A 22,446-nucleotide genomic window follows, 5' to 3' on the forward strand; every position below is an offset into this window, starting at 1 on the left:
AGACAATATTTTCACAAATTTTACAAGTAATGAGATGACTTTGTGAATTATAATCATGAAATGTTTCAGGTTTATGCACACAGCTATTAGCTACCAAATCCATTTTCTAGACTTTTGTGAATTTAAATATGCAAAAATTGGATTTTACACAATTTTACAAGTTTCATTCCTCAACAGTTTACCATATATGGTATGTAAGTTAAACCCTCAGCAGTGCCTTCGAATGTCAACACTATAAATTGGTGAATGTAGACATACAGACAGACGGATAGTTTTCAGTTTTATAACAGTGTGTGTAATGTATTAAAAATGAGTTAATTGTTAGTTCCAGTTGACCCATATCCTCCTGATCCTCTTATAGTATCATCCAGTTCATCAACCTCTACTACTGATGGAGTAGCTATCCTCTCTATTATCAACTGAGCTATCCTGTCTCCTTTATGAACTGTATGAGTAGAGTGATCAGTGAGGTATGGTGTAACTGAGGGGTCTGTAACTTGGTGTACAAGATTTCATGGCAGTATTTGAACATTTCGTAGGAAACATTTTTGTGTTAATTGCAGTACTTGAATCACATGATCTTAAGTCCCAAAAACTTTAGATTTCAAAATCAAATCTCTAACAATGCTGTACAAAATTTTAAGAGTTGCAGACTCCTCGTATGAAATCATTATGTTACACATACTGAACTATCATACAGTACTATAGTACTGTATGATAGTACTGTATGATAGTACTGTATGATAGTACTGTATGATAGTACTGTATGATAGTACTGTATGTTACACATACTGAACTATCATACAGTACTGTATGATAGTACTGTATAGTAGGGACCATAAAGGTGTAGGCGTGGCTCATGAAAAAACATCACCCAAAAACAGCTTCAATTCCCCCTGACGACAATGAGGCAGTATTGGTTAGGTAAAACTAAGCCCAAACAAGCTTTCAGATCGACCCAAAATGCTTTCAATAAGTTAATTGCTAAGGAATTTTCAAAAAATTATTAAACAAAATTTTCTACTGACTGACTGATGCCAAAGGCTTGATTTTGTTTGACATTGCTTCAGCCTGATAGGTGCCTTTTGGCATACTGCATTACATACAATGCATTCTTCATGGACTTACCAGTGTCCTCCTTTGTGTCCCATTCATCTTGGCTGACAGCGAAAGGTGTTGATTTGGTGGTAGCACATGATGGCTTCCCTTCATAACGGAAATTGTCTCCGTATTTTTCATAGTAGCTATTTAATTGCAGAGGTGCTTTTTGAACAGTTCTAAATTCGTAACAGGTAGAGCTGGGTGATATCACAATTTCCTACCAATGATATATCACCACCTGAAATATCACGATATTACTAAAAATCACGATGTCCAGTCAGATGAAATTTCAAAATAATGGTGATCTTTTTAAAAAAAATTCGGCTGTAAGTGTTTTCTTGTCTTTAATGCTGTAACTGATGCTGAATGGAGTAACACTATTCTATAAAGGTGATTTTCACTGTGTATGATATTTTCATGGTGGTTTTTAGACTTTGCTTTTTTGGTAGCATGATCACTTTAAAGGGACCCTACTAAATGGTATGACTGTACTGTTTGATTATTACTAAGACCACGTCACATACAACCAAGTAATGTGCCAACATGACAACCTAACACTAGGACAAGACATATACAGTGTATAGCTACCATACCGGATGACGGCTTGTCGCTTCATTTCTCCAGATTAGCACCTGTTCAAAAAATATACCACATCGTTGGGTTAGCTCACCTTAAGCTGGTACTAGGTTACCTGATGAGCACAGTGTGGCTGGCGAAACATTCATGTCGTGACAGTGGACCATTGACACTACCAGTTAATCTTGTAACACCCCTCCTTTCACTTCCCCTCTCTCGCACATGCACACCCACAAACCCAAGTCACGTATAAACCCATCACAGAATGTCTGATTCAGAAAATGAATCCTTCAAGGAATCTTATGTCATCTTAAGTCTCCACACCCTCCCCAGACCCATTAATAGGAGACGACTTAACCGACCTTAACATGGATGACATATCACTTATAAACCCCATCCCAACACTACAGAACCGGCTGGCTGCAGAGTCCTCTATAACACCACCAACCAATACTGTGTCCCATAGGATGAACAGTGTGGAACAGTCGAGGAAAGACAGGCTGAAATCCCTGCTTATCCTCAGGGCACCACGACCGGTTGAGGCTGCCCACCAAACCTCCAACAAAAGTTGTTAATAATTTTATGTGCTTTATCAGTGATACAAAGTGTATTTGGTGGAGGACAGCCATTCTTAGCAGGTATTGACCTTTATTATGCTCTTCAACATTGTACCCTACCAAACTGAGAGTGTTCCCCTATCTAACAATATCTTGCTACACCTAGCTATGATCAATCAATGGGACAACCAACTAATAGGTCATGTAACACTTTCACACTTTAGATCAAGGGAACCGCCCGGGCTACATTTCATATGTAGCCCAGCTAGCCAGGCTACATACCAAATGTAGACCGGGCTACAACTGGGCAGTGATTATATAGATGTTGATGCTGAAATCGATTGTGGGGATCGATTAATACTCACGTGATTAGGAGCACGACTTGGATTTTGCCATGAAAACCACTCATACGGAGAGCATTTTGTTATCCTTGCCATCCTGCAAGTTGAAAAATGTTGGGCTAAGGTGAAAACTAGTGCTATAGTTTATTCATTGATCATTTCCACACGTTTTCAAATATGGACATGCTCCCATCATGAAGCTACCACTCTGCACGGAGTAACCACTCTACAAGCAAGCTTACCTGTCCAGGCCTTTAGTGAACTGCGTAGTTTTTCCATAAACAATTCAATAGCACTGATTAAAACATCAAATTCGGGTAACTGAAATTCTCCAAGATATCCCATAATCGAAAATTTTAGGTATGCATATATAACACAGCCAGTGGCTGCACTCGTATTGGCTTGGGTGATTGATTGCCCTGTACAGGCTATCAGCCTAGTAAGTGTTACATATTCGCTGTGCCTAGAGTCATGGTGCTGCTAAAGTCATGGCGCAGTCACCCAGAATTCACACACTAGTTGTATGAAGGTAAGTTTTTGTTGAGTTTGAGGCGAGCTAGGGGTGGTATGAGTCTAGTATTCCCCGAGTATTCGACTTTAGGGGATGCTTCTTGTACTTTAGAGTTAGGGTTAGGGTAAGGGTTCAGGTTTAGTTTCTTCTTTACTGGTGTATAGGATTCTTCATGAATGACATATATAAGGTACAAACTAAGGGAGCAGGGTAGCTGGGACCGCAGTGATACAGTGGTAGGGTGCTGGGATAGAGTAGGGGATGTCCCGGGTTCGAGCCTCGCTTTAACCATTTTTTTGTTTGTTTGTTTGTTTTCTTAGGTTTTTTGTCAAAGTTATTATTTTTATTCATGTGATTGCCGTGACTCTAGGTACAGTCTTACATATTAGCTGTAACACGAGGCATTCAGGCTTTGCCTGATATTAGTGGTGTGCGATATCAGGATTTCGATTTCGATATAATATCGATAGATAATTAGTAAAATATCGCGATATCGATTTGATTTCGATAATTAATTAAATGGTGTGGGAAAATTAATTACGTGGGCAGCCGATGTTTATAGATGTGCTTTAAATGCAATAGATCCACTGAAAACATTATGTAGTACTACTAACAAGCCTAGGAAACTGGTTGATAAGCTTTTAAAATGGTTAAATTGCACATAACTGACCTTTATTTCTAGAGCGATTGCACAATCACAGACCAAAATACTGTAATTTTATCTAAATTTTCTCGATATATCAATTAATCCATAAAATACCAAGATCAGCATTTGCAATATCGAATTTGATACGATAATAATACTGGAAAATTATCGCGATATCGATAAATTTTCGATATATCACACACCTCTACCTGATATGTATGCCCTCATGCTCATGTTACAACCATTACATATACAAACAGTGTATGGCCAGTACAGTGTGTGGGTGGAGGAGATGCACATACACAGTAATACAATTTCTAGAGGAATTGACTGGCACATAACCACAAGTGATATATTAGTATGTAACACTTTCACACCTCAGATCAAAGGAATTCCAGAGGATACATTTGCCATGTGTTTACAGGGAGACATCTAAATGTACACTGGTGTATACTGAAATAGACCTTATTCACTGAATTAATTTCATAGCGCTTATATCTCGTTGCGAAGGAGTTGTCCATCAATATTTGCCATTTTCAGTACTAAAACCATAGTAACATCACAATTCTCCGCCAAATTCGCCATTTGCAGTACCATAACTATAGTAACATGATAGCAACCGTTGGTGCTCGCCCAGTTTTAGAACTCAAAATGGTGTCCGAAAAGCTATCACCATGGTAAATAGGGATCCTTGTATGGCTTTGCATGATATCAGAGGGCGCTTACTGTTCTAAATGAATAAGGTCTATATATCACAGGAAAGTGGGTGAGATTTGCTGCAATTGATTTCACTTCTAAAAGAGCAAGCCACTTTGATCAAAGCCAGCGTGGATAAAGTAACGGTACCACCCTCTGTTTGTTTTATAAAATCTCAAACTGAAATCAATTGTGAGAATAAATTAATGCTCACGTGATGATCACCACAAGAAGCACTCAAATGAAGGTGTTTCAGTATCCTTGCAGTTCTACAAGTTGGGAAATGTTACTTAAAGGTAAGAACTAGTCTAACAGTGCATTCACAAGTGTTTCAGCATGTTTTTGAATGCAGACACGCCCGAGGGACATGCCCCACATTACGGATGACACAAGTTAACCACTCTATAACGAAGCTTACCCTCTTTAGGTCTTTAGTATATGTTGTGATTAGTCTTTAAACAATGTGAAAGCATTAAAACACTTGTAAATCCCCTGAAATTAGCCCTACTCAACTTCTCCATGATATCTGTAGGACTTGTCCGTTTATTATAACAATTGTAGCTACAACGTTACTGCCTAACCACAATCAAATCTTTCAGACATGCATATAAAACAAATCCAGTAGTTACACTTGTATTGGCATCAAGGCTATCAGCCTGAATGGAAGTGTCACATATTAGCTGTAACATGGACACTCATGATTTGCCTGATGTGTATTCCCTCAGCCCTCAGGCTGAGGGAATACATATCAGGCAAATCACTCATGTCCATGTTACAACTATAATGCAATCAGTATGAATTCTGAGGGCCTGCTACTGTTGTCTTGATTACCCGACTATGAAGATGTGAGAGATTACACCTCAAATTGTGATAATCATGAACAAGTAATGAAACAGACGTGCATACTGTTGGGGCTACAGAAATGAAATTAAGATTTTCAAACAAAACCATTTATCTTTGATGTCTGAAATAGTGAAATGTGCAGAACTCAGATTACAGCTGTACTTAATGGACACTAGTATGGTATATAGTGGACAAGGCTTTGCTAGTGTCACACCAGTGTCCCTTTAATGGTTTGTGAAGAAGACTGGTACAGCAAGTTTCCTTGGTTGTCCTGTGACATTTATTCTAAAGTCCTATAACTGCTTCATTGTTTATACTGTGATGAACTATTCAGCAATAAACAGTAATTATATGGCTTCTTTTAGCATAGCACTTGGAGCCCTAAATGGGTTGAGTAGGGTAGAAATTCTCATACTGGTGGCTAGCCATCCTATAATTGTATCTATTGTACTAGTAGTTAATAGTGTAGTAACAAAGAAACTAGGGCTGGGACGAATATTGAAATTTACCTTCGAATATTTGCTAATAAAATGTTCGAACATTCGAAGCTTCGGTGTTAGCTGTCAAGTTACAGGTTTTCTTATATTTATGCACATCCTTCTTAAGTTTTATCTTTCTAAACCTATTTAATAAGTTTGTAAGCATTTGGAAAGTGCATAGCAGCAGTACTGAATGACGTAATCGATCGAATGCAAATGGGCGTGTCCGCTATACTGCAATCATGCACAGGTAAACACCGAAAAATGACTAAAAGTATGTTTTCCATGTATTGTCTATCACTATATAAGGTATTTTAAGGCTGTAACTATGGTAGCAAGCTGAACTGCAATAGTTTAAAAGTGGGCGTGGCACACGAAGATCAATCACGAAGAGACGAACGTTGATCACACAAGAGGAATAAGCTGCTGCAATAAAGATAATGACGTTTATTTGTAATTCTTTCGTAGACTATAAGTGCATTACGAAGCTTCGAAGGATACTTTTATAATTCGAAGTTTACTTAACCTTCGAACCCACGAAGCATTCGAAGCTTCGTCCCAGCCCTAAAAGAAACTGGGAAGTTTATTACAGGAGAGGATTAGCTCCTACCTCAAGATACTCTAATAGAACAGTCATATACTCCAATAGAGGGTACACACACTCCTACACTTGTAAAGACACACACGTTATTGTAACAACATTAAATTGTTATGACAATTTCCATTATGGCACAGCAGGGATATAACACTTCTTATTGTTTTACTGTGATTTAATATCATGGACTACTCCAGCTTGTTTCAGTACTTTTATCAATGTGCTATGGTCCCTGCTCTAGTTGAAAATTCCAAAAAATTTTGTGTACTTGTTTGTTAAACGAAATTATTATGACTGGTGAACCCACGCATACCACATCAAAGAAAGAAATGGTGCCGCATGTCCCAGCTATCAATTATCATTTGAAAAGTGAAGTATCCATTACATTTCATTGTCAGCTATGTTCAACCATTACTAGTGCTGGACAATATCACGATATTATCGTATATCGGGATATTTACATCTGATACTGTGACTTACTGTCTTCAAATTGCAATGTCGTATTTCAGTGATTCTCTGTATTTAGTGTAATTCTGCTTATTTACACATTTATACAATTCTTTGATGGAAGTGCTATATCCCAAGAAAAGTGCTGGTTATTTCTTGGAAAATATTGCTATACCACCTTAGACTACAACAAGTTTGATACTGAAATTTGATTGGCTGAAAACGTGGTCTCTAAATCTCGTAGAGCCACGGTCATGTCCAATAGAGACCACGCTCTGAGGCGATACGAAACACGATAATTACGCGCCTGTAACATTGGCAACGCATGGGTGTTTAAATGGCTAGTAACAGCCGTACTGAATTAGAGGGAGGTGTAATGGGCTTGTTTGTACTAATCAACACTACATTACTTGCTTACAAGCAGCTGTCGAGGCACAACAACAGCAACAATGAGTTGTAGTCCACTCGCTGAGTCCAGTACTTCGATACATACATAGCACGCGCCTGTAACATTGGCAACGCATGGGCGTTTAAACGGGTAGCAACAGCCACGCTGAGGTCCCGCCATGTCAGGGAGGTGTAGAGGGCTTGTTTCTAGTAATTAGCCATACTTTTCCTATTTACAAGCAGCTGTCAACTCAAGGTACAATAACGAGTTGTAGTCTAAATAAGTTAGACGTCAAGAACCACTGGGTTCTACGGGATTTAGAAAACCCTCAGGCCCTTAGTAACGCCCTCGCTGCGCTCAGGCGCTACAGCCCAGGGCCTTCGAGTTTTCTAAATCCCGTAGAACCCTGGTTCTTGACATCTAACTATTATTTAGAGGGCAAACATAGCCACCATTTTACACCACAGTAACAAACTCGCTGGTGGGATGTGCCTTTTGTAGTTTTGATGAATGTCTGCCTTCTGCATTTTGCCATTCCTTTTATCTTAAATTAAATGGTCATCTTCTTCATGGAAACCATACCAAGGCATGAATTTTCCCTAACATTTCCTTGAAGGAGCTATTTAGATGCCGCAAAACTATTTTAGGTGCTTAACAGACTGTAGTACCTAAGCTGTGATTTTAAAACAATTGCCACACCCCTTCAACAATCAGAACATTCCACAACAATGATCTAGCTCCGTGGGAAAACAAGGCATTATACCACATCCATTACCTTGATCTACTCCATAGCTGAGTGGTGAGATTGAGATACTCTAATACAACAGTCACACTTGTATGTCATAGCTATGCTCTAGTAAAAAGTTAACAAACTAGTGCAATTAATTTTAAAATGATAAAGTAGGGTTCCAGGGATAAAACGTAGTGAAGCAAGAGATGATGGTGACTAGGAGGGAAAATCCCTAGCTACTTGGCATTGTATGTGGGAAAATTCCTACAATGCCAAGCAGTTAGGGATTTTCCCTCAAAGCTACCATCGTCTCTTGTTTTACTGCCTTTTATTGCTAGAACCTTACTTCATTTTTAATATTTTATTGCCACTAGTAATATCACATGACTTCTCATGTTGGGGCTGTGGATGAAACTTATTTTTAGTTACTGTCTTAAAAATATGTTTTGTAAACTTTTCCCCTTTGTCAAAATAGTTAGCTTAAGCCAATTTTATAATTTCAATAAATGGCAGCATTTCAGTGTTGACAAGTTAGCTAGCTAGTTCATGCTGTATTTTATAGTGTACCAAGTGTTTAGCAGGAGTTCATTAGCCCATAGGGCAAGGAGTATACAACTACCAAATAGCGAAATCTAAATTAACGTAGGCGATCCACTGTCATAGCAACCCTGTATCTAATAATAGTAACTATCTATTTATTCAATATACCGTATACAAGTATATTTATTTTTTCTTTGAGCGAGAATGGCAGATAAAGAGCCCTGTACGTCTTCTCAGGTGAAACGGCCCTCCTCTCAGATAGATACTCCTAAGAGACCAAGGATTACGTGAAATACGGTTGAAATAATTCTGTATAAGGCAATTTTATTTATAGTAAAGCTCGTTGCCATGCCACTACTCCTACGTTAATTTAGATTATGCATTTTGTACTATCGGTACGGTCGTTGTATACTCCTCGCCCTACGGGCTTATGAACTGGTGTTTAGGGACAATTTAAGTAAACTTCTAGGATGTATGTACTTTATGAAATAAGGACATCTTGTTAATAAAGTGTTACTATTAGAAATGCACAGATACAACAAAATTATGGATTATATAATGTATTGCAGTATGGTGTGTGGGCAGATCATAGGCTACCACCAGTGTTACAAATAATTGTAACATGGCTAAGTACCTCATTTTGGCCACACAGTCTGGCCACTAATTAGTTCAAAGACTTCAAACGAAGCCAAACATCAGACCAACACAGGAAGTCACAATACAAGGTTAATACATCAAGGACTGACAAGGAGGTAAATTGCTCTGGAACGAATGAACACACAACACTGCACTCATCTCGAATGGGAAGCAGTACAACCGCTGGGCTGAACCGATATCTGTATATCACACGCTCATTTGCCAATAAATTAAGCTAACCAAGACTAATATAGCACTGTACCACTCAACAATCAATATCAGACTTCAGCTACACCCATCTAAATGATGCGGAAGCAGTACAATGGCTGGAGTGATTGACATCAATGATGGCACCTCACGCTCCATAACAAAACATGCTACCAATAATAAACTAGAATTAACTAACCATCAAGACAGCAATTAGTGAGTAAAATCGTTCCTTGTACACAGCACTCAGCTATAGCCAATATTAGCTTTGTGTTCTTGTTCCTTCCATGTTACAAATAGGCACCTTTGATCTGCACATGCGCCATACCATAAATCAGTTAGAACACACCCATGAGGTTTGTGTGTGTATGTGATTTGTAAACATAACATCTGAGGGCCACAGGCCCGAAGGTGGAGTTGTTTACAAATCAGATACAAACCTCATGGGTGTGTTACAACTATTACTAATTATATTGGGGTAGTTCAGTGCTGTATCCTGGCCACACAGTTGTGTCAGCAAGTTAACCTACACTTAGAAAGCAGCACAAATAATTCTCTTTGATGTTGACACAGTTAATGAGGTGACCAAACCGCGCCCTTGGGTTGTCAACCCTACTATAAACCTCCAGTGGGTATCTAACATACACTTACATCCCAGAGCGTGGGAGTATCAAAGCGCCGCGCTGGGTTATAACTACCATACAGCTAGACAGAGCGGCGCTGCTACTGTACGATATCACCCAATGATAACTTACTTATCACCCTGTTGTGGAGCCACTCAGTCTCTTTCGTGACATCATAATAACCGCAAATGACATTGTTTACCAATGGAACAAAGAGCCAAATAAGGAAATATTGATACAAAACACACCAATACAGCATTTAAAACTAGCTAAATCTTACAAGAAAACTATTAATCCTTTACACAATAACACTACAAGTTACCAATACGCCGGATAGTTTAACAAATGTCAAGAATAGTCCGTGACGATTTTCGCTCCAGCAATCACTCCCAACGGTCACTATGGTGAAGAACTAACTTCCTCTAGCTTCATCGTTCTATCTCGGACTATGGTAACCACTTGTTGGTCTTTATTTTTCTCTTGCACACCACGCGACACCACTATACCAACTTCTGACGAAGGCGAATTGTACGTGGAACCGCTGCTTCATAACAGCGCCCTTCACTACAGTTTGTAGGCAGTATGTAAGGTCTCTCTTGTAGCTACGAAGTAGAATCTCCACACAATTCGGACAAAATCTTGAGCACAGTGACAGGAACTCAAACCGGAACTTAATTTACTATCTGTAAACTTCTGCGCACTCCCGCGCAATGGGATATAAAATAGTTATATCCCGTATACTCGGATGATATCATTGTTATTACACTCGTCCTCCGCCTCGGACTCGTGTAATAACAATGATATCACCCTCGTACCGGGATATAACTATAACTAATTCAGCCTCAATTAGTGGAGACCCCATTTTCATAGTTATTATATTAGTTTACACTATCATCATGGCTCTTGTAGCTATTAGCTTTTACTGTTGATCAAATATCAGTTGCTACTCAATGGTTGTCGGTTGTTAAAAATATACTAAAGAAGTGCAACTAAGCTTCCACCATACATAAAGTCAGTCCTCTGTTTCCCGTCTACTGCCCACATCTTGCTCCAAATATTTCATTATTCTGTATTCTCCATTATTTTCCTTGTATTCTGTACAGGGTCAGTAACAGCCATCTTGTAACAGTGTCAGCAGTGTGATCAAGTTGGTACAAACTCACATTTGTGCTATTGTTAACAAGGAAGGTACAACCTTAAGCGTGTTCTTATGATAGTGCCAAGCAACAATGGCTTGAAAAACTGCCAATCTTGTAATGGAAATGGACTGCCCATAGGCAAATACGCTTGAGTCCAGGACGGGAAACAGAGTGTTTATATGGAGTGGCCTAATATACCCTTTTCAGCAGGAGTATAATAATGCCTCAATGTGAGGCAGGTAGTGAGTGAGCTACTCACTGATGTATGATGACGTCTTGTTGAGCACATGTCTTGTTTAACTGGCAAGACACCTGACACTCGAGTGCAGGAGCACACAGAGCTACCCCCTCCACATGTGCTTACATAGCACTTATTAAATGGATTTTAAAGCACGGGTATTAAATAGATTTTGAAATAAGTGCTGGAGACATCATTTGGGTATGGACTTCTGTGCAAAAACCTGTTATATACAGATGTATTTTAAAATTGTCGCGTCCGTGTCCGCCTTTTCCAACTACCTGCCACAAAATATCAACAAACTTTATTAAATATTACAGCATTTGTAAGGCTGCTCTCCAGCTGTAGTATAACATTCTGAGTTATCCAGACACAATGTCCAGACAATAATAAAGTGAACTGCAACGTTGACTGGAAATTGTCTGGTTGTCAAACGTTGTTTGAGCTCTGTACAGTATAGCAGAAAATTTTGGCAGAAGATTTTGGTGAATTGATCTTTAACAGAAATTGGCAAATGAATACACCACAGTACATTACTAACCCAATTTAGATACCACAAATGACGAAAGTTTGGCAAAAGATTGAAGCCTGTCTTGTACTTCTGTACTGGGATAAAACTGTATGGATCTAAGATGGCAGTAAGACTGTCAGCTTTTTTCCAAAGTTTGTTTCATTTCTCTGCTTGAGAATCATTGCTTGGCATAGCTTTCATTGTGATATGGTCTGTCAAAATCGAAATTCGTCTTTTGCAGTGAAAGGTAAAGTGGATGGGAGAACTCAAGACAAATTGAGAAACCACAAGTGAAACAATAAAGCCGGGAGTTTAACGTGTGACAAAGCATTAGCTCTAGCTTCACAGGCTGAACTCTCGACTGAAATATCATTCAATGTGAGATGTATAGCTTTGTAATGTACCATTACACTGGAAAGGGTAGATACATGTGCCTACAGATCCAGAAACACCTAATTTTCAAAAATTTCCTTGGTGGGGGGGGGGCATGCGCCCAGACCCCCCTAGAAGCAGAGTGTGCTTCATACACTGTGTGGTCACCCTTAGCAAAATCCTAGATCTGCCCCTGGAGTCTGCCTCACCTATTTAAACTTTCTGGTTATGCCCCCGAGAGTGTAAGCCTTGGCATATTTTTGGAGACATACAGTAACACTATTAAAGTCACAACAATCCAAAATGGTATATGCAAAAAGTTTGATGTAAAAACTTTTGTAGATGAGTGACTATGGAATGATTCAGAGGTAAGTTTTTGTAGCTAGGCAGTTATATAATAGCCAATTATTTGTATAATGAGGCCAGGATTACTTGTTTCTCATACACAAAAAAATTGGATTTCCATGAGGGTGGGAGGTCATTTTTCATTATTCATTATTAAAGAAAATACTCCAAATCAAGCTGTCTGTTACTATAAAGGTTAGCTAAAGTCTCTTAAGAACTAGTACTTACACTTCACCATCATTTCTGAGGTGCAAGTGATATTTGCTGTGGTAGGGTTGGGAAAAAGCTTCGAATATTTCGTGGGTTCGAAGATTAAGTACAGTACTGCTCAAACGCAACGTCGTCTTGCAAAAGTGTGAGCGATCAATAACTCACTAATTAAAGGGCATGGCACCTGTTTCGCTCACGAGTATTCATCCTGTTTCATTTGGGATGAACATTTGCAAGTGAAATGGGTGTCACACCCCTTAATTAACGAACTGTTTAATCACTCACATTCTCGCAAGGTGACGTTGCTTTTGAGCGGTACCGTAAACTTCAAATTATAAAAGTTTCCTTCAAAGCCTCGTAGTCTACAAAAGAATAAATGTTACCACTTGCAATCCATCGATCATGTCAGGTACTGCTGCTATTTCAACGTATTAAATAACATTAGAAATATAAAACTTAAGAAGGATGTGCAAAATACAAGAAAACCTGTAACTTGAAAGCAAACACCAAAGCTTCAAATATTTGAACATTTTATTAGCAAACATTTGAAGGTAAAGTTCAATATTCATCCCAGCCCTATTTGCTGTGCTGTAATATGATAGCCAGTCTTCTTAGCTCCAAAATACATGTGCACGTGATTGATAACAGCAATAATGAAATTAGAGGAGGTGGGTTAAAAAGGGATACAGGCAGGGATGAGAAACAATTAATCCAAGTTTGTCTGGGGATTTGGAAGTTTGAACACGAAAGGTGATCTATGCAATCTACTAAAAAACTCAAACAAAACAGAACAACCAAATACATTTGTACCTATGGCTGTGCATGAGAACTTTTAATAGACGATATGCACACTTTATTACTCGAACGAAAAATGATCAATTAAGTGTAGATGGCGCAAAACTCAACGATAACTTAAAAGCGGAAGTCCCATACAAAAGTATGGGAAGCAAATGCGGCTCGAGCAATAACTCACCACTCGAGCTAAGGACAGGCCATCTCGCTTGCCATACACTTCTTTCCCTGCAAAAGAAGTGTATGGCAAGCAAGATGGCCTGTCCTTAGCTCAAGTGGTGAGTTATTCAAAAGAAGTGTATGACAAGCAAGATGGCCTGTCCTTAGCTCAAGTGGTGAGTTATTCAAAAGAAGTATATAGCAAGCAAGATGGCCTGTCCTTAGCTCGAGTGGTGAGTTATTGCTCGAGCCGCATTTGCTTCCCATACTTTTGTATGGGACTTCCGCTTTTAAGATACTGTCGAGTTTTGCGCTGTCTACGCTTAATTGATCATTTTTCGTTTGAGTAATGCACCTATCAATGTCACGCCCCACCTACCCCAGGTCGGGTAGCAGGTGGGGATTTGTCACCCAAGCTTGTCCCCAGGGTAGGGGCATTTGCAACATGAATATCTGTACTTTTCCATACTGCTGTGATTCCCGGGATAATTAGTAGGGGATTCGTAACTCAAAGTTGTCCCCAGGGGTGGGGAATTTGCATTCTCGCATTTGCAAATCCCCAACAATCCCCACCTCTGCCCGACCTGGGGTAGGTGGGGCTTGACATTGATAGGTGCATAATAAAGTGTGCATATTGTCTATTGAAGTGGCAGCTACACTAGACTACTACAATAATCATCACTTACCATTATAATCCATTTTGGACAAGTTAAACATCACTACCCCAACACACCCCCTGTAGTCTCGGTCTATTACTCCAGCTATAACAGTACCACGTGAGCAACCAGTAACCATGGTAACATTATTACCTCCCGTATCCAGGTGATGTTTCCAAGCTAAACTCGACCTCGGAGCTATAGTAACACGGATTAATAAACGGTGTGTTGCTAATAATCTATGTTACCAATTCTGCCGTAACATCCTTCAGGAATTGCCACTGCGATATCCGTCTTCACCAGAGCCTTCCCTTCAGCAGGAACCATGAGGTCGTACGCGCTACACGCGAGTCACGACGTACGCTATATTATCATAATTCAACACGACCACACCTGTATAAGTCATAACCCGCTGCTTCATCTGAACATCGTTTAGGTAGTGTTGCGTTACTGGACAATTTCTTACAGTACAGAACTAAACGTCCAGTCATTTTGTCCGCCTTTGATTATTCGCGCCAATATCACGTGATGAGTTGGCAAGCTACCAAGCACGTGACTACCGTACCAGTATTTGTCTCTCGGCTACTGTTCTCTGGCAAGCGTGTCTAGTTGTTAACTGTGTTTAGTTGTTAACTGTGTTTAGTTGTTAACTGTGTTTAGTTGTTAACTGTGTTTAGTTGTTAACTGTGTTGTCATGTGTGTTATTGCATACAAATTATCCTTTTTCCCATCAACCATCAAATTATGGAACCAACTCCCTGCTGATGTAATTAATTCCTCTACCCCTAATGAGTTTTGTAATAACTTAAGTAACTTTTATGATCACACCTGTGCGTTATAATCTTTTGATTGCTGCACAGTAATCAAAAGATTATAACGCACAGGTGTTTTTTTTTTTGTTGTTGTTTTGCCTTGCCATGCCCACAGTGTAGTCCTCTACTTTTTGTGTTCGCATGCTGTCCGAGGTTTCACATGCCTATTTGTTTTGTTGTACATCTTTTCATCACAATTGTCAATGATGGTTCTCTCTCAATATAAATAAATAAATGAATTGGTGTAGGTGGTATCGCACGTGAGAGGCGACTATGCTAGTCTCGCGTAGCCAGACCCTATTTCTCCGCACGGCGCTTATCGATTGGAAATTATTCAGGGCAGGCCTTATAATTTCCAATCGATAAGCGCTTTGGCTACGTGAGACTATAGTATGTTCATGTTGAGCTGAATCCTGAAAAACAGCTAAAAATTAAAAGTGCTGGATCCTCCAGCAGTATTTGGAACTATTCATAAATATCACACTAGATCTTCTCAGAAATTTATTCAGCCAGCATTTTGTAGACTATCCTCTACTAAGAAACTGTTTAGACATGAGTGGCACACTAATTAGGTTAAGTACCTATGTATATATTGTAGCTTATATATTTTTTGTATTTTGTCCTTCCTTGCCATGCCCACATTGGTTCCATTCATGGTCCTGATTGTGGTTGCCATGCCCACATTGGTTCCATTTATGGTCCTGATTGTGGTTGCCATGCCCACATTGGTTCCATTTATGGTCCTGATTGTTGTTACCATGCCCACATTGGTTCCATTTATGGTCCTGATTGTGGTTGCCATGCCCACATTGGTTCCATTTATGGTCCTGATTGTGGTTGCCATGCCCACATTGGTTCCATTTATGGTCCTGATTGTGGTTGCCATGCCCACATTGGTTCCATTCATGGTCCTGATTGTGGTTGCATGTTGCCTGAGGATTCACATGCTCACACTTTTGTTTGTTGTACATAATTTTATTTTCATCAATCATGATGGTTTCTTCTCTATTAGCTAGTCCTCAGCATAGCTGGTGGTGTGTTACTAGTTGAATACACAACAACTAGTTTGTTGTCTGGTTAGTTAATAGTTTTATTAGTGTAGTTAATGGGTAATTCCATGTCAAATCAACCAGGAATTTAGGGTTACCTCTCGGAATTTGACGAAACTTGGTGTGTTTGTACTTTGTAGTACCTGTGGTGCTTATCACTCATGCAAATATTTAGATCCATGCACCCCATAATAGTTTCTGATTTATGACCACAAATATTTTGAATATTTCATGAAAAATTGGTCCATCTCTAGTTATAAAATCAACTGTATTGTGTAAATATTTTTAAACACAATTTTCACTGATGGAAGACTGTTGATTGACCTTTCCAGCCATCCCTAAATTATGGGATATCTACTTAATTGTGGTTCGAAAGTACTGTATTGGAAACTTTAATCCTTTATTATTTTAAAAAATGCTGTTTGAAATTTTTCGAATTTTGTGAATAATGATTGGGTCATTGTCTATATTAGATAAAAATTTTGTGGTGGGACCACAATGGGCTCAAGAGATATAATGAATTATGTTGTGGTATGCAGTGGAATTTTGTAGTCTATTATTGCCATATGGGAGTGTACACCTCCAATAATCACTTGCAACAAAGCCATGCCAAGTTTGTCTTACAGAGTGAAGATGTCTAGGTGCAGTGCAACCTGTATTAGTGACCACCTGTATTGAAAGACCATTTATGTGATGCAGTAAATTTTACTTTTGTAATTGGATAGCACCAAAGTATCAACCCTTTCTAGCAAATCCAAAAAATGGTCCTAATTAGACACATGGACTTTAAATGAGATCACCATGCATCCACAAACATGTGAATGTTGTACCATCTCTTCAGAAATACTTTATTAAGTGATATCCTGCCATAGTGCACCTACATACATAGCCCCACTGCACACTATTCAAGTTACATACATGGCTACATACGTAGGTACAACAGACCTCCTCAAAAAGGATACCCAGGAACCTTGATAGCCAGGATATGTTTAAGTATTTTGCTGCATTCATGCTTTAAAGATCAGTACAGGAAAATGTGGTCAAAATGTTTACATCCTGTGTGAGTATGTTCATGAATTTATGATTTGATCTTCAAAGTGGTCATGAGTATAAAGTAATTTAGTTTTCACACATTGAGGTACAACTAATGCCTTGTATACGGTAAAACCCCTCCATTCCTAGTTCCATATAAAGTGCTCATATTACAGAAACCACAGAAGCATCTTGGTCCAAATGTATGTGCACCATTAGTAGGGGCAGATCCAAGAGGGGTGCACCATGACCAGCATAGTAGGTAGCTATATAAAGCAGAAGTAGAGAACCCTGGAGCTACAGGTATCTTATGACTGAAAATTATGATGTAGGTTTAGTTTTAAGCACAAATATCTAATAAATCATGCTTTCTAAGTAGTGAAGAACTGTAGGGATCATGCAGTGACAAGTTCAGTTACAAATCCAAAGTAAGTTGTTGTATAGAATGACATGCAAAGAACCAAATGCATTTAAATTCCTAGCAGGCTATTATTATATTATATAGCTGAGTGTACATATGTCCATGGATTAGTGCCACAGATGCAAGTTGCAATTACTGTGGAGGTTAGAGTAATTGACTGAATGCTCTTTTGGAGTATCTCAATCTTCTGTATGACTTTTTGGAGAGGAAGAGGGGCACGTGCCCCCTGTGCCCCCCCCCCTCTGGATCCGCCACCAACTAGAGTGGGAATATAAACAGGCATCCTGCTTGTCAAGGTGTCTAGGTATCCCTTTGAGGAGTTTTGTTGTGTGCATGTACCTATGCAACCACATACACAACTCAAATAGGGATAAGTCCAGTACAGTGGGATTCAACTTAATAGAGAAGGTATTTCTGAAGAGATGGTACAACATTCACATGATATGTTTATGGACACATGGTCGTCAGGTCTGTAATTTAAAGTCAGCCTGTCTAATAAGGACCCATTTTTGGGATTTGCTAGAAAGGGTTGATGCTTTGATACTATACATTAATATCCAACTTCAGCACATGATGGTCTTTCAATACAGGTGGTCACTAATATATATATATATATATATTTTATGTCTACGGAAGTCAAATTACTATAAAAGCACATATCAAAACATTTGTATACATGCACTATAGATTATTGAAGTTCCACAGGCCAAGTCAATAGCCAGATCTTGCAATTGTATACGTATTACATCTGTGGTGTGTCGATCTTGAACCACTTAAACACATCACTGCTGAGCGGAGTAAAGAGTAAGAGAGTTTACATCTTATCCAACATAGAGTTTGACTATATAGATGATCCCGTTTCTCAGAAATAAAAGTTGGTCACTAATACAGGTTACACTGCACCTAGACATCTTCACTCTGTAAGACAAATTTGGCATGGCCTTGTTGCAAGTGGTTATTGGAGGTGTACACTCCCATAATGGCAATAATAGACTACAAAATTCCACTGCATACCACAACATAATTCATTATATCTCTTGAGCCCATTGTGGTCCCACCACAAAAATTTTATCAAACATAGACAATGACCCAATCATTATTCACCAAAAATTCAAATAATTTCAAACAGAAAATATAAAGGATTATAGTTTTCAATGAACTAGATATCCCATAATTTAGAGATCACTGGAAAAGTCAATCACAGTCTTCCATCAGTGAAAATTGTGTTTACACAGTGCAAAGTTATAGTAGATTTTGTAACTAGCGATGGAGCAAATTCAGTTTCATGAAATATTCAAAATATCTGTGGTCATAAATCAGAAACTGTGGTGTGTATGGAGCTAAAACTTTGCATGAGTGATAAGCACCACAGGTACTACAAACACACCAAGGTACATCAAAATCTGAGAGGTGACCCTAAATTCCTGGTTGATTTGACATGGAGTGACCCTTATTAGAAATAGTTAGTTTACTGACCTGTTAGCTAGTTAGTGTATTAGGCATAGGTGATTTTAAGGGGGGGCCAAGGCCCCCCCTGTTAAAAAATAACTTTTAAAAAATCTTGGGGAAAAGTTGCTGTATAGATTGGCATTGTTATTTTTAGCATTTTTCATGTTTTTAGAACAAATTTTAGGCTGTTTTCAAGCCTTTAAATTGCAAAAATCCTGCAGCTTCTGGGGGTTGCACCCCCATACCCCCCTGAAAATTCTACTTTATACTATAGCCAAACAACAAAAGTTATGTTGTTCCCTACTGGGCCCCCCCTGTAGGTCAGGTCTAGAATCGCCACTGGTATTAGGTAGGATATTATGTTGTTGGTTGGTCTTGTTGTTAACTGCAGCTGGAGCAGCCATAAAGTGTAAACTGAGAGGTGGAAAGTATTCAATAGGGCAAAACTGTTTTAGGGGGTTTAGAATACTATAGGGGACGCGTCCAGTAGTTGCTGTGAGTAGTCGACTTTAGGGGACACGTCCAGTAGTTACCACGAGAAGTTGACTTTAGGGCATCCATCTAGTAGTATTAGAGTTAGGGTTAGAGTTCAGCTTTGGTTTCTTCTTCACCTTAAGGTTACGTTCTTCTTACTATATATAGCTTACTTTGTGAGTCACATTTATAAGATAGAAAAGAAGGGAATCAAGGGAGCTAGCAGCAGTAGCACACTGGGCTATCACACTGGGATCCCGGGTTTGATCCCCATCAGGATTGCACTCTTTTTTTTGCCTTTTTGGTACCTTTTTTTGTCCAAGTTTTATAGGGATATGTGATACCCGGGAAAAAGGGATGCGGGCGGGGATGAGAAACAATAATTATTAATCAAGTTTGCCTGGCCTTAATGGAAGTGACACAAAATTTTCATTATGGCTATTTCCTCCTAATTGATTTGTAAATCTGCAAAATTTTCATTATTGTATTAGTGAGTTTGTTGAAGTGTCTTGCTCAAGGTTTTCAGCCATAATGAATAATAACCGCCCGCCATCAGCATTTTAGGAAATGTATGAAATGACAATCAACTTAGTTTGGTGTTAAATAAAACAATTCTTATTAATTTTACAATAAAATAACAACATGTGTGTGGCGGGATAATAGTTGTAAAATAGTACAACAACATAAACTAAACTGAACTACTAAAAGTGTTACCAGGACTTAACTGTTAGCTTGTCTTGTATTTCTTGACTTCTTCTCTTTGTGTTGATTTCTTGTTCTATTGATCTAATCCTGTCCTTAATTGCTGGAGGGTAAATGGAAACAACTAGCTCTTGTACCGTATTATTGCCCCTCAGGGCTTGTAATATCCTTATCATAGCTTCCCCACTAATGGGGTTTTCTCCAGCTCCACTAGTTATTCGTTGGCAGTTAATGATGTAGCAATGTCCTCAGCCACATCATCAGTAATGGCGTTAAAGCTAATGTAGAGCACCTTCAACTTGTTAGTATCTTTCACTACAGTGAATAGTGTTCTTGCTGCAATGGAGGATAATGAGGTATTAAACATGATCAGTCTTGTTAACATAGAGGAGGGATGGGTCAACATGGTGTAGAGCTCTTCACTCTCCCCAATTGTGTGGTTACCACTAATCACCAACACTTCTACTTTGCAGTTGAGGACGATGTCACTGGTGAAGGAGGAGGATGAGCTGGTGAGGCCATTAAGGTCCAACCACAAGTTGTTGGTGGTGACGTCACAGTTATTAAGGTACTTGTGGATGGTGTGAAGGCCACGATCTCGGATATAGCAGTTGGACAAGTTGAGCTTCACCCACTGCTTATGGGAAGAAGAGGTGAGGAAGAGTGACACACACTCGATATCAATAGCTGATAGGCTAGTGCCGCTAAGATTGATTTCTTTGTTATTGAAGATTTCTGCCTCTTCGATGGATTTACACTGAGCGCCCCGATTTACACATCCTGTCATCTCCTGCCTCCTTGAAACATCGATACAGGCAAAGACATTTTAACTGATTGTCAAGGAATTTGCTGGAAATGGAGATCTTATTGTCTCCACCAGACAGGAATTGTTTAAAAGAAGATCGTTGTCCCTTCGTGAGTGTGACGTAAATAAAGAACATGTTCGCGTGAAGATCGCTCCAGAATTGCTTGCGAAGGAGATGAAACTCTTCGTCCGGTGGAAGGTGAGTTATAATATAGTTAGCCGCTAGGTATTCCTGAATAGTGAGGTGGAGGAAGTTAAATGTCGTTGTTTTCCCTGTAAGGCTAAAATGTTGTACAGCTTGTAATAGCCCGAAACCATTAGTCCCCCCAGGGGTAGCTACCATGTCTCGACAAGCTGCTTGAATGTGTTCAGACGTAAATATCAGTTTGTTATTGTTAAGGGCCTCAAGTGAGAACTTGGCTAGTTGCTTTACTATCTTCTTGTAGGGCTCCGGCAGGGTTGTGAGATCAGTGATGGTGTCAGGTAGAGAGTGACCAGACTTGGCGAGATGTCGACGGATGGTTTGAAAGATAAAATGATGATGTAATTCAGTGGAATTATTGGAAAGGGGAATTCCCTATTGGTAGAGGAATAAGAGGATGGTCATATTCAATGGAGCAAATCAAATATTACTGATAGTTGGGTGATGGTGAAGATACTGGGTGAGCTCTTTGATTTGGTGGGGGTTTCCCTTAACTGACTGTTCAATGTAGTGTTGTTGTTCCTGTTCAGTGAAGCCCAAGATGTCCCTGACAACTGCTAGTTTCCTAAGACTCACTGAGCATGTGGACGAGATGACACTACTATACCACAAAGAGGTAGTACTTTCCGATTTAAAATTTTAGCAATTAAATTGCTCTTTTGTAGGTCCCCTGGAAATTCATCATAACCATCACAAATAAATGTGATGTCTTTCCCACCATTTGCAAAAAGGTAGTCACTGCAAGCTGTTGAAATTTCCTTAGCTTTGTTATCTCCCTCACAGAAAAGACAAAGAAGATCACTGATTGATGTAACCCGCCAAATGTTGGGATCACGCAGACAAACCAGTAACACTATTTTAAACAATGTTAATAATAGTGTCTTTCCCCATTGACATGCAATGTGTTTTAATAAAAAAGATTTGCCTATGCCAGGTGCACCTTCGATTAGTACAAATCTTTTTCCATCACTCTCCTCCAATGGGGTTAGGATTTCTGCAACTTGTTTAGTTACAGTGCTGGTATTGAGGACATGTTGTAATGTCTCGTGGCTGCCTAGCTTACGATGGTGTTTGGGAGCTAACTGACCACTAGCTATTGAGTCAATGTCACCTGTTTGGGTTAGCTTGGCCATTTCCTTATCTTGTTCTTTAGTACGCTGCT

At 39.2% G+C, this 22,446-nt stretch overlaps 1 protein-coding gene and 1 long non-coding RNA gene across 6 annotated transcripts; one reads left to right on the plus strand and one right to left on the minus strand.

Moving 5' to 3' along the window:
• Nucleotides 1-218: 218 nt before the first annotated feature.
• On the minus strand, nt 219-14,892 carry LOC136238902 (uncharacterized). The gene is made up of 5 exons (XM_066029540.1): nt 14,732-14,892; nt 14,587-14,678; nt 14,492-14,536; nt 14,369-14,443; nt 219-445 (listed from the first exon to the last, which is right to left on the minus strand). The coding sequence occupies exons 1-5, from the start codon at nt 14,827-14,829 to the stop codon at nt 315-317; spliced, it is 441 nt and encodes a 146-aa protein (XP_065885612.1). The 5' UTR covers nt 14,830-14,892; the 3' UTR covers nt 219-314.
• LOC136238903 (uncharacterized) lies at nt 7,345-22,242 on the plus strand. Of its 5 annotated transcripts, none has more exons than XR_010693251.1 (7): nt 7,345-7,435; nt 20,751-20,930; nt 21,009-21,281; nt 21,529-21,744; nt 21,796-21,900; nt 21,950-22,015; nt 22,068-22,242. It is a non-coding gene; the product is annotated as an uncharacterized lncRNA (long non-coding RNA). The 5 variants fall into 5 exon arrangements; XR_010693252.1 differs by lacking the exon at nt 7,345-7,435 and adding an exon at nt 14,546-14,561; XR_010693249.1 differs by lacking the exon at nt 7,345-7,435 and adding an exon at nt 14,842-14,937.
• The last annotated feature ends 204 nt before the right edge of the window (nt 22,243-22,446 follow it).

Source organism: Dysidea avara, chromosome 11, assembly GCF_963678975.1.
Source record: "Dysidea avara chromosome 11, odDysAvar1.4, whole genome shotgun sequence".
In the NCBI taxonomy this organism is placed as follows: Eukaryota; Metazoa; Porifera; class Demospongiae; order Dictyoceratida; family Dysideidae; genus Dysidea; species Dysidea avara.

Bases quoted from the DNA above. Each gene is read 5' to 3' on its own strand.
- LOC136238902 (XM_066029540.1), bottom strand. From the start codon at position 14,829: ATGACTGGACGTTTAGTTCTGTACTGTAAGAAATTGTCCAGTAACGCA. The intron at 14,537-14,586 runs GTAACATAGATT...GTGTTACTATAG, and splicing joins AGGATGTTACGGCAGAATTG to CTCCGAGGTCGAGTTTAGCT. The intron at 446-14,368 runs GTAAGTGATGAT...CTACTCATACAG, and splicing joins GTCCAAAATGGATTATAATG to TTCATAAAGGAGACAGGATA.